Here is a 17,908-nt window from a genome sequence, read left to right as displayed (position 1 = left end):
AGATCACCCACCACTTTTTCATTCTCCATAGAATACAAGCCCATTTAACCACACGTAACAAGACAATGTTTTCATGCCAGGAACTAGCCTGGTGAATCTCTTCCAGACCAAATCCAAGGTGAGCATTATATAAAGGGATCAAAGCTGTACACAGTATTCCAGGTGTGGTCTCAACAAAACCATGTACAATTGTGACAAATCCTCCTTATTTCTGTAATCCCCAGCCTCCTGGCAATGTCATTTGCCTTCCTGACCACTTGCGACACCTGCCTGCTAACTTTTAATGCTTTGTGTACAAGCAGATCCCGCTACAGCATTGAAACAGGGGAACAGTGGGTCAGGCAGCATCTATGGAGGCAAAAGGATAGTCGGCATTCCAGGTTAAGAATTGTATCAGGACTGAGAGTGCATGGGCAGTATAAAGTGGTGAGGAGGAACAAGGCAGGGGTTGGCAAGCAATAGGTGTATCCAGGTAAGGAGGACCCAGCTAAGGTTTGGTAGGGTGGAGATAGTGACAGGAACTAGGAGGTGAAAATTGGATGCAACAAAGTTCTGCAGATTATGGAATCTGATAATAATGGAAGCTAATTTGTGAAACCAGACGAGGGAGGTCAGTGGACAGACAGGAACAGTGGGGGAAGGGAGAGACAGCAGACCCAGTGTTAACCATCATGGAATCTGGGGCATTTGAACTCGAGTAATTAAATAAAAATCCAGGCTGAAAAAACTAGTGACTGTAAACCATAAAACTACTAGGGTTGCTGTTTAAACCCACCTGGGTCAATAATGTTCTCCAAAAAAGCCGTCCTTCCCCAGATCTATCAGTACCTCCTTATTAGGGATGTGCAATAAAATTCATGACAGTTTGATACCCACATCCTGAGAGTGAATAAAATTAAAATGTTTAAGCACACTGGGGATATAGCAGCCCCAGCAAATGCAGGCACATTGTTAACTCTGTCGCTGTCACAGAACTGGCCACTAGGGGTCAGTGTTGGCACAGTGAGGAGCCATTGAATGCTCTCCCCTCCTTCCTACGCTCGTCTCCTCTCCCTAAATCCCTCGTTTCCCTTTTATTCCCTCTCTTTCCCCTTCCCTCTGTCTTTTTCCACCCACACCTCTCTGGCTTTATATTTTACTCCTATTTTCTCTCCTAATCTGACACCTTTTTCTCTCCTTTTCACCTCTAGCCCTTGCCACTTAGTTGACCCAACTGCCAAACACCCTCACCTCTGCCCCCTCTCTCCCGTCCAAACTTGTATCCATCTATCACTAGCCAGGCTTTTTCCTCTCTTTATCTCCCTCTCCATCCCCACTCCATCAGTCTGATTTCATTGGATAGCATGCAGAACAATGCTTTTCACTGTACCTCAGTACACGTGACAGTAATAAACCTAACCCTAATTCTTCTGCCACTTACAATAAGGGACAATTTACAGCAGCCAATTTGCTTGGGATGTGGGAGGAAACCAGAGGATCTGGAGGAGAGTGGAAACCCCACACGGTCCAAAGGAGAATGTGTAGGCTCTACATGGATAGCACCGGTGGTTAGGATTGAACCGGGGCCTGTGGAGCTGTGAGGCAATAGACCTAACCACGGTGCTACTGTGCCACCCACCACGGTCGCTCCAAAATCTCCAGTCTTTCGTGTCAATGCATTGCACAAGAGGGGCAGTTTACAGAGGTCAATTAAACGATACACCCACAGGTCCTTGAGATGTGGGAAGAAACTGGAGCAGCCGGGGAAAACCCACATGATCACAGGGAGAACGTGCAAACTCCACACCGACAGCAGCCAAGGATCGAACCTGGGTCTCTGGCACTGGGAGGCAGCTGCTCCACCAGGGGCTTTGGAACTTGCTTTCTCTTCACTGGAACACAGCTCCTCGGCAATGTAGCATTTGCACTGTCATTTCAGGTGGGCGTGTTGGGAGTGAGAGAAATGTACCCCTTTCCATCCCATTCTTGGCATTCAAGCAGCCTTTATTGCCACAATTACTCCTCCTTGATAACATAAATGAAACCGATCTTTCTGTACAATATTCTGACACAAAATAAACACAAACCTTTGCCAAAATTGCCTGAGCAAGGAGATGATTACCCAATCAATTCCATCACTGTTACGGCTGACCCCTAAGGACTCTCGGAACAAATAGTAAGCCTCCCAGTTGTCACATCTGTATTCTAAAACATACAGCTATAAAAGCAGCAGCAGCAGCTGTTTCAGAGATTTCTTCCCAAGGGAATCATTGTCCTTGTTCCTCTCCGGAGAGTGTCAGCACAGGTTTGGTGTTAACCCGGAGATGGCTGATGTCCAGTGTCACTCCCGGATACTCACTGTTCCCAAGGGGGGAGGGAGTCAGATAGAAAATGTACAGCGGGTAGAGCTGCTACCTCACAGCAATATCGTGGGTTTGATCCTGATCTCAGCTCTGTATTCCCACTGTCCCTGTGTGGGTTTTCCCCTGGTTGCTCAGGTTTCCTCCCACATCTCAAAGATGTGCGGGTCGAGAGGTTACTTGCGTGGCTATGAATAGCCCATAGTGTGCATGTGATTGGTAGAACATGTGGGAAGTTGATGGGAATGTGGAGAGAACATCATGGGAATAGTGTAGGATTTGTCTGGTGCCAGCTCTTCGTTAAGAGGTGGTTAGTTTCAAACAGCTATATATGACACTCTCGAAAACCTAACCATGGCAGAAGCTGGTGAATGAAAGCAGAAAATGCTGGAAACGCCCAGCGGGTCAGGCAGCATCTGCGGAGAGAAACGTTAATGTTTCAGTTTGATGAGCTTTCATCAGAACCTGTCGTCATGGATCAGCCACGTTTCAGCTTCTCACATGGTCGGGTATTTGATCGTGTTGTAACAGAGATGGATTGTCAGTACACAGGTAATGTGCAGGGGAGTGGGACCATAGTGGAAGCTCTTTTAAAGAATAGCACGTACACAAGGATATAACACCATTATAAACATACAGAGGATTGATAATATCATAGTCGGTCTTTCTCCTCTGACCCACGTCCCAGTTTCCTTCCTCTCTACAATTCTATAGGCCTCCGTTCTGAATATACTCCGCGACTGAGTCTCCACAGCCCTTGTTTGTATTGAATTCCAAATATTTCACCATCTATGTGAAAACATTTCTCTTCACTTCCCTGAAGGTAGCTCTCCTATTTTGAGAAGGTCACCCCCAGTTCTAGACTCCTAAGTCAAGGGAGGAAACATCCATTCAGCATGTACCTAGTCACGAGTTGTGTCTTCTGCAATGAGATTGTCACATTAACTCTTCTAAACTCTAGAGAGTACAGCCCGAGACTTGAGAATTGTTGGATGCAAGGATGCAAGATGGCAGCGCAGCTTGGCGACTCTTTGTATGCTGTCCTAGACAGAGTCTACAATTATCCACTCATTTACTGGTGTATGATTGTACTCATACATTATATGATTTGACTGGATAGCATGCAAAACAAAGTTTATCACTGTATTTCGCTTTACATGACAATAATAAACTAAACTAATCTCTCAACTCTACAAAACCTCCCCTAGCCTGCAGCCACCCATCACTAGCAGGCCCTATCCTACCCCATCCCACTTTTCCAGCTTTCTCCCCCATTCTACAATTCAGAAGGGTCCCAACTCGACAGGTTGCCTATCCATGTCTTCTAAAGATGTTGCACTACCCGCAAAATTACTCCAGAACTTTGTGTGTTACAAAGGTTGTGCCTCCAATTGCTTTCCAAATTTGAGGTCAAAATAGTCTTGCATCTGATGAAGAATCTGCAATGTTCACTCTGTTTTGCCCTCTCTCTACAGATGCTGCTTGACCTGCTGACCTTCCAGTATTCTGTGCTTTAATTTTCGGATCAGCAGCTTCTGCCACGGATTGGTTTTGGATTGTGTTGCAACAGAGGAGCGGCCTGATGCCGTGCTAGGCGGGACACCCCGCAGTGTGCTGAATACTTCAGCCCTGCATGTGTATCATGCTTGTTCCAGCAAAACCTTTGCAGGGTTCTGTGTGAAGCCAAATCCTCCAACAATCACACTGGAGATGGAGCTATTGGGGAAGGGAGCTATTTCTATAATTAATCCCTCTCAGCACATGGGAGCAGTTCATAGATTCTAAATCCCTTTATTGAACAAGATTAAATTTGTAATAAAAACAAAAATGCTGGAAATACTCAGCAGGTCAGACAGCTGCTTGCAGATCCCGCAGACTAAATCTGTGATTGATTTATTGCCTTTTCATATAACTCAGCAATGATTATTTCATGGATTTGTTCTCTCAAATAATAGAGTAACTTATCTTCATAAGATGCGAATGTAATTTTCCTTTCCAACCCGGGCTCTATTTTCATTTATAAGCGAAGCATTAACTGCATTTAATACAGAAAGGAGATGAAAACAATTTATATTTGTCGCCAGTATAACCTGGATTGATAAGGAATTTGTAAGCAAATATTGACCAAGTGAACACCAAATGCATTTTACAAAAACATTTACCATGTAGGTCCAGCTGTATGTCTGTTCTGGTTAAGTAAGTTTAGCATTCTGGCCATTTGTGTTGTAGAGAGAAGAATGTTTCAGATGCTAGGTGATATTGCATCCAATTCTTGAGTTGAACAACCAGGCGTCACGGTGGCACAGCGGTAGAGTTGCTGCCATACAGCGTCAGAGGCCCAAGTTCGATCCTGATTTTCGAATTTTCGGAGACAGTCGATGACAGTGGGTTTGATGCCAATGAGTGTAGCTTGACTTCTCCTGGCGTAGGTGCTGTCATAGTTTTTCGGCGACTGTCCTACTACAACTATGACAGTCGCCGGCAGTCGCCTAAAAATAGCCTAAGTGGGACAGGCCCATAACCCCAGCAGCAGAGTGAATCTGCCCTCTTCGTTCATAAGGGCTGTATTTGAGTTTAGTTTATTGTTTATTGACACGTGTACGTGTACCAAGGTACAGTGAAAAACTGCGTGCTAATAGAAAGACAATACATGATTACAATCGATCCATTTTCAGTGTACAAATACATGAAAAGGATAAAAGATAATAAGAGTCCAAGCAACGAGTCTTGTGATTTAGTGTAAGAAGCAATAAACCTAGCGGTAAATCAAATGAGAAGTTATTATGCGGCAGTGGATTGCATGCATGCTTAATTAACTCAAATGCAAATAAAGATGAAGTTGTACAAAACCTTAAGGGCCTGTCCCACTTGGCCGTCAATTGCGCGTCATTTACGTGACCTGGTAGCGTGTGGGTTAGCACGGGGCGGGTGGAAGGGGTGACGTTTCGGGCCGAGACCCTTCTTCAAACTGAAGAAGAGTCTCGACCCGAAACATCATCCATTCCGTCTCTCCAGAGATGCTGCCGGTCCCGCTGAGTTACTCCTGCATTTTGTGTCTATCTTCAAATGACGTCACGAGCGACAGATGACGCACCCTACCGTTGCGCGACTGTCGCGCATCAGTCACTACCGGCCTGTCACGTAAATGACGGCCAAGTGGGACAGGCCCTTTAGTTTAGAGATTTTAGTTCAATATATCAGTTGATACCCTGTAGAGGTGATAGGGTCAACAAGATGTTTCCTCTTTTTGGAGAATCAACCATGATCTAATTAAATGATCTAATTAAATGATGAAGTATAATTAGGGGTGGGGGTGAAGTGGTGTGTAAGTTTGCATGTAGGTATGTTCACGTGTTGAAAGATCTCAATTATCTGGTATTCCCAAAGTTGGCCTTAACTCAAAGTCTGACACGTGCCGCAGAATACAGGCTTGGAATTGTGAGGCCTCTGTGGTGCTGAATAGACAAAAACTGATCTGCTTCAAACCTTCCCACTTTTTTGTGGTTGAAAGAATTTGGATGACGAACCAATCTCCAAAGACAATCAATAAGACTTCTGGTCTTTGCAAGAGAAAGATGAGAGGAAGAACGTGATTCTTTTCCGTTGATGTTGCATTGGTGTAATGGCGGTGGCTGTGACAATGCTTCTCATTACTTGCAGCATTGTAACATTATGATGAGACCAGTCAAGGTGGATAAGAAATAATTGAGCTGCTTGATAAGGCAGGCTGGCAGGAGAGTGATGTATCGGAATGGTTTAATAGTGCACCAGTATACCTCGTGATGGACTAAGATTATTGAAGCCCTCAATTCTAATCATTTACCGATTCGGAGATCTCATTATGAAAAGCCTTATCCACAGGAAGTGAGGGGAGATAATGCAGTGCTATAAATAGTGAAGCAAGTTACCACCTACACCGAAACCTTTAATGGCACGTAACTAAATTGTTTTCTCGTTTAATAGTTTGTGAAATGGGTAACTGTTGAGGAGAGAATTTGCATAGTGAACTTTACTCAAAAAAAAGATTGATTCAGAGAATAGTTTTGAAAAGTGTAACATAGTATATTCTCAAAAGTATCAGGAGAAGCCTGGGTTCTGGGATGTTATTTTAGTTTAGTTTAATTTAGAGATACAGCACGGAAACAGGCTCTTCGGCCCACCGAGTCCACACTGATCAGCGATCCATACACATTTATACTATCCTACACAGACTAGGGACAGTACAATTATACCAAGCTAAACAACCTACAAACCTGTACATCTTTGAAGTGTGGGAGGCAACCGGAGATCCCGGACAAACCCAAGGGGGGAAAGTACAAATTCCGTACAGACAGCACCCGTGGTCGGGATCGAACCCGGGACTCTGGTGCTGTAAGGCAGCAACTTGCTGCACCACCATGTTGCAGTGATCAGAGACTCACAGAGAATTGTAGAATAAACAGGAACAGGTATAAGCCATTCAATCTTTCAAGCTTGCTTTATCATTCAACATTGTCATAGTACTCCGTCTCAAAACCATATTCCAAGCCTCTACCCCTATTCCATCTTCTGCTTAAATACATTCAGTGGTGGGCTTACACACCTGTGTAGAGAATTCCACAGGCTCATCATGTCTTTGTGAAGAAATCTTTTCTCACCTGAGTCTTAACCTACCACTTGCCCATCTTTGGGATGTGGCATGAAATCAGAGTACCTAGAGGAAACCCATGCGGTCACAAGGAGAATGTGTAAACTCCACCCTAATAGCACTGAAGACTGAGGTCCTCACTCTAGACCATTGCCTCAGTCAGGGAAACATCCTCTCAACATCCAATCTGTCAATAGACACAAAATGCTGGAGTAACTCAGCGGGACAGGCAGCATCTCTGCAGAGAAGGAATGAGTGATGTTTTGGGTCAAGACCTTCTCTGCAGAGATGCTGCTTGTCCCGTTGAGTTACTCCAGCATTTTGTGTCTTTCTTCAATGTAAACCAACATCTGCAGTTCCTTCCTACACATCCAATCTGTCAAACTCTGTCATATGTTTCAAGGAGATTTCTTATTCTTCTAAACTCTGGTGAACACAGGCCTAGTCAACTCAACCTCTCCTCTTAGAGCGGTCTCTTATCCCAGGAATTGGTTTGGTAAAGTTTAAGTACATTTCCTCTATGGCAAAAATGTTCTTTCTTCCGTAAGGTGACCAAAGATGCACTCAGTACTCTAAGTATGGTTTCACCAAGGCTCTTGGGGAGCTGCGATGAACAAAGAGGGAACCGATTGTGGGGTGGATTTGAGTTTGCATTTAGGTGGGGTCAAAGAAGGGACCAACATTACTTACAGAGTAATTTTTGTAACTTTGTCAGCGCCTTTGTGGGAGTCTTTTGTGTACTTTGTACGCAAAAAAAAAAAGAATTGCACTGTACCTAGGTACATGAGAGAATAAAGTATCATTCATCATCATCTTGTACTCTTGCGATGAAGGCCAGCAGACACTTTGCCTTCGTAACTGCTTGCTGCACCTCTATGTTTGCTTCCAGTGCCTGATGCAGAAGAATAACCAAGCTTTCTTTATGCTTCTGCCTCTTTATTTTTCCAACTCAAGTGGACAACTACGCATTTAACCACATTATTACTGCGTCTGACATGTACCTGCCCACCCCACTCAAAGTCTGAACCTCCTTGAAGCTTCTTTTGCTTTCTCTTCACAACTCTCAATCCCACTTAAGTTTTGTGTCATTGGCAAACTTAGAAATATAATATTTAGTTCCCTCATCCTAATCATTGCCGTACGCTGAAACAGCTGGGACCTAAGTATTCCCTGCGCTGCTCCATTAGTTACTTCCTACCACTCTGAGAAAGTGATTTATTGCCACTCTGTGTCTCTTTCTGTTGATTAATGTACAAACCATTGTTCTTCCCTGCAGCTCTGCAAATTGTTTTCACTCAAACACCTATCCAATTCCCTTGCAAAAGGCACCAATGTTCTCATTGCAGTGAAATATGACTTTCATTGGTAAATGGACAAGTACATGAACAGGAAAGGTTCAGAGGGTGATGGGCCAAACGCAGGCAGGTGGGAAAAGTGTAGATGGAACAGCTTGGTCGGCAAGGGCAAGTTGGGTCGAAGTTGTTTCCTGCTGTATGACTGTGACTCTAAATTGTCATTGGGTCATAGATCCCTTCAGCCCAATTTGCCCATACTGGCTAACATGTCCCAGCTACACTAGTCTCACTTTCCAGTATTTGGTTCATATCCCTTCAAACCTGTCCTATCAACGTCCCTGTCTAACTGCTTTTTAAAAGTTGGGATAGTCCCTGCCTCAACTACCTCATCTGGCAGCTTGTTCCATACATCTACCACCCTGGAATGATAGGGAAAGGTGATTATGCCATTGAAGACTGTATTTATCTCAGAAACACTCATCCAATTATTTTCACTCTCCTCTCTTCAAATCCTTTCTTCCTCAAATATTTGTTGGGCACAGCGGCACATTGAAGCTACATCACACTGCCAGTGACCCAGATTCAATCCTGACCTCAGGTGGTGTCTGCATGGAGTTTGCACGTTATTTCTGTGACCATGTGGGTTTTATCCAGATGCTCCAGTTTCCTGCCACATCCCACAGATATGTGGGCTGTGAGATTAATTGCATGCTTTAAATTACCTCTGGTGTGCAGGTAAACTGGGGGAGTGGTAAAATGTGCTGAGATTAGAGACAGGTACATGGATAGGACAGGTTTGCAACACAGGAGGTCTGGTCTTCCTGTGCGGGGACCTCCAAGTAGGCAATAGACCTCTCTGCCAAGTCTGCTTGTTCCTTTCTCGGTCTTTGTGGTGTGGGAGTCAGGCACATGTGGTTAAAACAGTGCGTGTGATCAGCCACTCTGAGCTTGGCTGAGGCCGGGCCTGTCTGTCAGCTGCAATAGTTGACAGTCTGTCACATTCTGGAAATACACCTTTTGTCAGGAGACGAAGTGTCACCAGTTTTGGGGTGAAATTTACTTGGGTTGTTTTATGTAAGTCAATTACAATGCAACTTCCAGTCATAACCAGCCGTTTTTCTTTCAATTCGTGAAGACAGGTTTAAAGATTAATGTTTTTGTTTTGCTTTTTCTGTGCTCTCTCCCCTCATGCTTCTAATCGCTAAATATAATGACTTTACAGTGGAAGTGCAGCCCGTGGATTGAGAGAACACAGGGGGATACGCGTGGCCAGTGTTGGCCAATAATGATGGATGTGGACTCACTCTCAGAGGTACAGCTGAAACAACTTGCTAAAGGCAGCTCCTGACGTCGAGCCGGCTGGGACATCACGGGCTCTGCTGAAGGGGACTACGTTGGTAGGGGAGGCACTGGATCAATAAGAATGAATGAACTGCATGGTCATTGTACAGAGTCACGGAGAGATGCAGTACAGAGACCAGCTCTTCAGCCCACTGACTCCACACTGTCCATCAGTTCCAGTTTAGTTTATTGTCACGTGCACCGGGATACAATGAAAAGCTTTTGTTGCCTCGACCACCTTTTTTTACATTAATTCCATTTTTAGAAAATTCTCCTCACATTCTCAACAGCTCCCCAAGATTCTATCCTTCAATTACATATTAAACATAGAAACATAGAAAAATAGGTGCAGTAGGCCGTTTGGCCCTTCGAGCTAGCACCTCCATTTAATGTGATCATGGCTGATCATCTACAATCAGTACCCCGTTCCTGCTTTTTCCCCATATCCCTTGATTCCTTTAGTCCAAAGAGCTAAATCTAACTAATCTTTGGGGGCAATTTACAGAGGGCAGTTAACCTACCAAGGAAGCTGGAGCACCCAGAGGAACCCCACATGGCCACAGGGAGAATGTATAAACTCTACACAGACCGTACCCGAGGTCAGGATTGAACCCAAGATTTCCAGTGCTGTGCGGCAGCTGCTATACCACCTGCACTGAAACATTCGGGCGACTATTCTCCAATGGGCTGTCATTTAATGCCTGCATCTGTCCAGTATAGCCACAGGGGAATCAAACAGCGGAGTAAGTGAAGTAGAGCCCATCTGTACCAAAGGGCAGTGAGATGGTTGCCTTTCACAGACTGCTCTCTTGTCCACCTCCCCCACCACACCTTCCCATTGAGATTGTACCTTTGTCAGTTTGGGCAAGTTTGCCAGCTTCCCCCAACTCCCTCAAACTATCTACACTGTCCGAGGAAATGCAACACTACAAAAGACAATACAATCAACGACAGGATATTGTACATCACCTGAGGATCTATGTGGAGGAAAGAATTGCAGATGCTGGTTTAAATCGGAGGTAGACACAAAATGCTGGAGTAACTCAGCGGGACAGGCAGTATCTCTGGACAGAAGGAATGGGTGACGTTTCGGGTCGAGACCCTTCTTCAGACAGATGTCAGGGGAGTGGGCGGGACAGAGATAGAATGTAGTCGGAGACATTAAGACTGGTGGGAGAACTGGGAAGGGGAGGGGATGGAGAGAGAGGGAAAACAAAGTATTTTAAGTTAGAGAAGTCAATGTTTATACTGCTAGGGTGTAAGCTGGGGGGTAGCTGAGATGACAGCACTTCTCAGCAGTGAACTAACTACTCAATGGACAAGGGCTGGCACTTTACCCGAGTCATCTATGGGATGGTAGGACCACACTACCTAAGCCAAACCGACAATAACCATTGGATCTGAAACATTCAATATTCACGTGTTCAGTTGTGGGATCCACTCTGTGACATGATACTTTGGGAAATCTGCACCATTACACTGCAGGCTGTGCAGCAGCCCTTATATTACTAGTGAACAACACCTCAGCAATTTACTAATGCATGCTCAAATATTCAATCAGTGTTTCTATGTAATCTCAGGGCCTAAAGATAACCCAGAAGCAGGAGAAATGGTGCCTTGCCACTGGTTGTATCCTGAATTCACAGACACAGGTTTTATTTAATTGTGTATTCATTCTTTAAATGCTCAGAGTGCGATTGTTGACAATGACCACAGAAAGCAATAGGCGCAAGCTATGGATGAGTAGTGAATGTACAAAGCACGAGTTTGACCTGTACAGGGCTGTAACACAACACAGCGGAGGGGTAGGATCTGCAGGGACGTGCACCAACTGAGGCTCTGCCCAACGCGGAAACAGTCGTGAGTGGCACAGAAGATGTCTGTGCTTATCGAACATAACGGTGATCCCAGTGTGGAAAATGCAGAACACAAATACTCTAAATCAGCAATAGACACTTGATTTTCCTACTGATTAGCAATCTCAAATGACTCTCACACTATGGATGCACCATAGAAAGCATCATATCAGGATGCAGCACAACTACTCTGCCCAAGAACACAAGAAATTGTGAATACGCGATCCAGCCTCCCCCCCCCACCCCCACTCCCCCATCAACTAGTCTACACTTCTAGCTGTCTTGAGATACCAGCCAATATAATCAAGAACCACTTACACCCAAGTCATTCCCTCTTCTCTCCTCTTGAATTGAGTAGAGGATACAAACGTTTCATAGCATGTGCCACCCAGATGCAAGAACAGCTTTCTTCTTCCCCGTCGTTATCATACTGTTTAATGGACCTCTTATTATAAGACTGTATTCCGGATCTCCCATTCTACATCATCGTGGCCCCTTTTGTAAACTGCATATTCTTAAGTGCATATGATATTTTTTTTCGACAGAAAACTAATTATCTGCTTTCTGATTGTTTGGAAATCCCAATGGATTGGTATTGGGGGTCATCGAATGATTTCTCATACTCCTTTTACAACTCACAACTCACCAGGGCCTCATTTCCCACATTCCCTTTGAACTCACCGAGGTCCAACTTCCCATGCTCCTTTTAAATTCACCAGGGCCCCCTTTCCCACACTTCCGTTAAACTTTGGGATCCCTTAACCAAGCTCCTTTTAAACTCACCAAGCTCCCTATTCCCACACTCATTTTTAATCCACCGTCACTGAAGATGACCAGGATTCTGGGGAGAACTCTCCATTGTCAAGACAATGGAAGATGGCTGTGAGTGCCACAGGCCAGTCATCCCAGTATCAGGACCACGCTGCAGGGGTTCCTCAGGCCTAGTGTCCTAGTAATGGGCCCAACCATCTTCACTGCTGATCACTTCCTTCTATCATACGACCAGAAGTAGAAATATTTGCGATGTTTAGCATCATCCCTTTCATTTAAAAATATATACATGACACTTTTAGAGATTCAACATTGCCGTTGTAGCGTTGCCTATCATTGACATTGGGGAGACCACCAGAACCTCAGATGGACCAGCCACGGATGTAAAACAACAATGAATGTTCTGTGGTGAATGACCCAAAGCCTTCCCACTATCTACAAATCAGCATGGAGTACTCTCCCCTCGACTGGATGAATTCAGCTCCAACATGGCTGAAGAAGCTCAACAGCATGCAGACCATGAAAGTCCACCCAGCGCCACCACCCAAAACCTGCACACTCTTCACTGTCTCCATAGAGTAGCTGCTGTTTTCTTTACATCAACAAGATTTTCCTGAACATCTTGTCAAGGCTTCTTCATGTACGAATCCTAAATCCATAATCTCTTATCTCTGAGAAGAGCGGGTGATATTGGGAATATCACCAACATTTCCTTCATTCCGCTAGCCCGATGTAGAAATCTATCAGCATCCCTTCATCATTTATGCCTAGGCACAAATCCCAGACAACCTTCCCCAAAAGCACTGTTGGACATTTCTCAACACGTGGATAGGAGCTGTTCAAGAAGGCTGCTCCCTACTACCTTTCCAAGGGCAATTGCAAATAAATGCTGGACTTCCCAGTAACAGCCACAACCAGTGAACAAATTAATAAAAAATAAAATGAACGTACTCTATTAAATACTGTGTTAACTTTAGCTGAGGTTGCTGAGCCATACCACAGCAAGAATAACTAATCTGTCAATTATGTTTAATTGTCTCAATGAGGCTGTAAAAGTTGCTCCTGACCAGTTAAGCCTTTGAGAGCTCAATGAGTGATAGAGGAACTTACCCTTTCTTGAAGACTTGCAAGCAATGCTTGTACTTGTGATTTTTCCTCCTTTATTTTCTCCAGTTCCAATTCCTTTTTTTTTGTATTCTTCTTGCAGAGCAAGTAGTTGCTGTTCAGAAACAAGATTTTCATTAGTCATGGGGCCAGGCTATTGCTGTAAAGCTATTAAATTCCTCAGAGGTGAAAATGGCTTTCATCTTTCACTCCGAAGTATTTGTAGTGAACACCTCTGACATTGCAGTTTATTTAGTTCAGAGATACAGCATGGAAACAGGCCCTTCAGTCCACCGAGTCTGCACCGACCAGCAATCACCTATTCCATGCACTAGAGACAATTTACAGAAGTGAATTAAACTACAAACCTGCACATCTTAGGCATGTGGGAGGAAACCGCAGCACCCGGATAAAACTCACATGACCACAGGGAGAATGTACAAACAGACAGCACCTGGAGTCAGGATCGAACCCAGGTCTCTGGTGCTGTTAGGCAGCAACTTTATCACTGCGCCACTGTGCCACCCAACTTGGGGGGAGGGGATGGAAAGGCACTAAGGAGGTGATGTGGAAACAGATACAATCACCATAGAGTTTTGGATAGGCACATGGGTAGGTGCGGACTGGAGGGTTATGGATCACGTGCAGGCAGAGAGATTAGTTTGTCTTGGCATCATGTTCGGCACAGATATTGGGGGCCAAAGGACCTCTTCCTGTGCCATACTGTTCTATGTTTTATGTTCATATATCAATTACATCACAAATAATATAGTGCTCCTTTGCCTTGTTGAAACTATTAAAAGATCATAAGGTCATTAGTGATAGGAATGGAATTAGGCCATTCAGCCAATCAAGTCTACTCCACCATTTAATCATGGATGATCTATCTTTCCCTCAACCCCATTCTCCTGCCTTCTCCCTATAACCCCTGACACCCTTACTAATGAAGAATCTATCAATCTCTGCCATAAAAAGGTCAAAGGGTGAAAGTGCAAACTCCACACAGGTAGAGGTCAGGATTGAACCCAGGTTGTGGAGCTGTGAGGCAGCAGCTCTACCCGCTGCACTGCTGTGTCTCCTATGTTTCAGTTCAAATTATGAATTCTTTGAAAACTTGCTCAGCTCTGCTGAAATTGTCGGGCCACTTCCATTTAATAGTCAGTACACCGACTGGAATGTCATGTTATAATGATGCTGAAGCAACACTTGTAGTTGTCAAGAAGAACACATTGCATTACACGCGTGTTGCCGAGATGTGTGTGAGAAATAATAACATAACTTCTCTATTGATAAACAATTGCATCTTTACAAAGAGCGATGATCAGCCCAAGGAGGAGTCGGAGCTACGAACTCCCTTGTTATTACTGGTGCAAACCAGGTGACCAAACGGGCAGAGTTATTTTACCAACAAATTGTGACAGGTATCAGTTTAAGTGACACAAACCATGCATCCACAAATGATATCAATCTGGGTGGAAGAAAAAGATGACAGGTGGAACATAATGTGTGGAAATGTGAGGTTATCCATTTAGTAGGCAGAATTTAGAAGGCAGCTTTATTGAAACCACATCAGGTTTCAGTTGAGCTTATACAAGATACAGGGAAAAGTTAGCATGCAGAGTCGTAGAGTCATAAAGTCATAGTCATGCAGCACAGAAACAGGCCATTCGGCCCAACATGTCCATGCCAATCAAGATGCCCCATCTAACTTAGTCTTATTTGGCTGCATTTGGCACACATACTTCAAAACCTTTCCTATCCATGACCCTGTCCAATAGCTTTTAATTGTTGTTAATGTACCATCCTCAACAACTTCCTCTGACAAAAATAGACAAAAACTGAGTATGAAGAAGAGTCTCGACCTAAACCGTTACTTATCCATTTTCTCTAGGGATGCTACCTGACCCAGTGTGTTACTCCAGTATGTTGTGTCTATTTTTGCTATAAATCAGTTCATTTTATTAATAAATCTGACAGCTTGTTTTATATACTGCCAACCATATGTGTGAAAAGTTAACCCTCAGGTTCCTATTAAATCTTTCCCCAGTTTCCCATCGCACTTCAGCCTATGTCTTCTGGTTCTTGATTCCCCTACTCCGGGAAATAACTCCTCTGAGCATTCACCCTATCTATTCCCTCGAGATTTTATACATCTTTATAAGATCACCCCCTCAGCCTCCTGGGATCCAAGGAATAAAGTCCTGGCCTGCACAACTTCTCCCTAAAGTCAGTCCTGGCATCATCCACGTAAATCTTTTGTGCCCTCTTTCCAGCTTAATGGCATCTTTCCTGTAGTAGGGTGACCAAAACTAAATGCAATACTCCCACTGTGGCCTCGCCAGCATCTTATACAACTGTAACATAACTTCTATACTCAATTTCCTGACTGCTACAAACCTTCTTCATCATCCTATTTACCAACAACACTACTTTCAGGGAACTATGTTCAGGTACTCCTAAATCTCTCTGCTCTACAACACTCCTGGGCCCTATCATTCCCTATGAATGTGCTGTCTTGGTTTGCAATACCTCACACTTATCTGAATTAAACTTCATTAGCCATTCCTCAGACCACATGCCCAGCTGAACAAAATCCCACTTGCTAACTATTTTCACTGTCTACGACACCATCTATTTTGGTGTCATCTGCAAATTTACTAATCATGGATTGTGCATTCTCGTTCAAATCGTTGATATGGATGACAAACAGCAATGGGCCCGGCACTTGGTTCCCGATCCAACCAGATCTGAACGTTCAGAAGGATGGATGGCCCGGAATCCTCCTCCTTCCCTGAACCTCTGCACATGGGCTGTTTTAAGGAGAATGCATTCACTCATCTGTTGTATGCCCTGCATTATGTACTATGCATTCACTCACATGTTACATGCCCTGCATTAATACTGCACATTCACTAACCTGCTGCATGCCCTGCATTGCCTGCTGTTGGAACTGCAGCTGCTGATCCTTGGTGTGGCTTTCATCTGTCCGGTAGAATTTTCCCTGCTCCTGCTTAAGCAGCTCCACCTCATTTCTGTAGGCATCCAGCTGCCACCTCAGGCTGTCGTTCTCCTCCTTCAATGCACGGGCCTGGGCATGTAGAGCTAAGAGAAAGAGCAAATGAAATCTAGTTCCTGTTGCATGCCAAGATATTCACAGAATGCAGTCCGTCTTATCCCAGATGAGACTGCAAGGAGAGGGTTAACCTTTATAAAGTTGAACTTTTTAGTGCCCGATGCAGCCTTTGTGTCAGCATCTGCAGATAGAGTCATAGAGTCATAGAGTGATACAGTGTGGAAACAGGCTCTTCAGCCCAACTGGCCCACACCAGCCAACAATGTCCCAGCTACACTAGTCCCACTTGCCTGCGCTTGGTCCATAACCTTCCAAACCTGTCCTATCCATGTACCTGACCAACTGTTTCTTAAACGATGGGATAGTCCCAGCCTCCTCTGGCAGCTTGTTCCATATACCCACCACCCCCAGTGTGAAAAAGCTACCCCTCGGATGGAGCCGGGACAGGATTTGGCCATCAGTCCCTCACACCTGCAGCAATTGAATGAGCCTCTGGTTGAGGTACAATCTCCAAGTGTCTTCCTGACACGAACCCCTATCATTCTGGGCCCTTGTACTTGACCCTTCTGCTAACGGGAACAGTTTCCCTCTGCCTGTCCGTATTCTTCCTGAGTGTAAACAGCTCTATAGGAGCGATGGATTAGATTCATGGCATCTCCACCCTCTACAAAGACTTCCTAAAGTGTGGGGCCCAGAACTGGATAGAAACCTGTACCTAAACTGTTGTTTATAAACGTTCAACATGACTTTCTTGTTCTTGTACTTTCTGCTTCTAATCAGTTCAGTTTAGTTTATTGTAACGTGTACCAAGGTACAGTGAAAAGCTTTTGTTGCCTGCTAACCGGTCAGCAGAATGACAATACATGATTACAATTGATTCATTTGTAGTGTATAGATCTGCAGGAATAGAGATTTAAGAGCTGTAGAGCGATTGTATTATGGGTTTTTAGATCTGCTTCTGTGGCTGGCATGCAAATAGTTGGGCGCCATCTTGGAAGGCCTTGATCCTGTTTGCATTTTCAATCACTTTCTCACCCAGGCCTGCTACTTCCAATGAACAAGAAACATTTACCTTCAAAAGTGCCTGATTTCCCTAGCTTTCCCCAAAGGTAGGGTGTGGGCGGTGAGTTGGTGGTGTTTCAAAGTGCAGGATGCAATAGATGACACCAATATTTATTTGTGAGATATCTTTTTGACCACCTGTACAGACCTACTTTATGAATATACGTAATAGGTGGAACAACATATGCAACGAGACATTTTATATAGAGAGCACCATGGTTTTTGGGTGCACGTCAGGCTTTGAGCTGAAGGGTGGCTGGGCTCCTGTAGAAGGATGTTAGGCAACATGGACTGGACACATTCTCGGCCTTTTCATCACGTGCCGTTTTGCCTTCAATCACCTCCCCCTGCTCTCCCCTGAAGAACTTAATCACCAACTTTTTGCAACCAGCAAACCAAGCATCATTGGCCTCTGGACCAAGCACAGAGAGCTCTTCACT

The 17,908-nt window shown here is 44.5% G+C and overlaps 1 protein-coding gene across 1 annotated transcript in view; it reads right to left on the bottom strand.

Annotated features, from left to right (window-relative positions):
* Positions 1-17,908, bottom strand: part of enox1 (ecto-NOX disulfide-thiol exchanger 1) — a 183,290-nt gene that overhangs the window by 12,557 nt on the left and 152,825 nt on the right. The window contains 3 exon segments of the mRNA XM_055644792.1: positions 13,340-13,423; positions 13,425-13,448; positions 16,251-16,435. Of these exon segments, the coding sequence (XP_055500767.1) occupies positions 13,340-13,423; positions 13,425-13,448; positions 16,251-16,435 (293 nt within the window).

Source organism: Leucoraja erinacea, chromosome 13, assembly GCF_028641065.1.
Source record: "Leucoraja erinacea ecotype New England chromosome 13, Leri_hhj_1, whole genome shotgun sequence".
Taxonomy (NCBI): domain Eukaryota; kingdom Metazoa; phylum Chordata; class Chondrichthyes; order Rajiformes; family Rajidae; genus Leucoraja; species Leucoraja erinaceus.
This window is presented reverse-complemented; position numbering and strand designations above follow the sequence as displayed.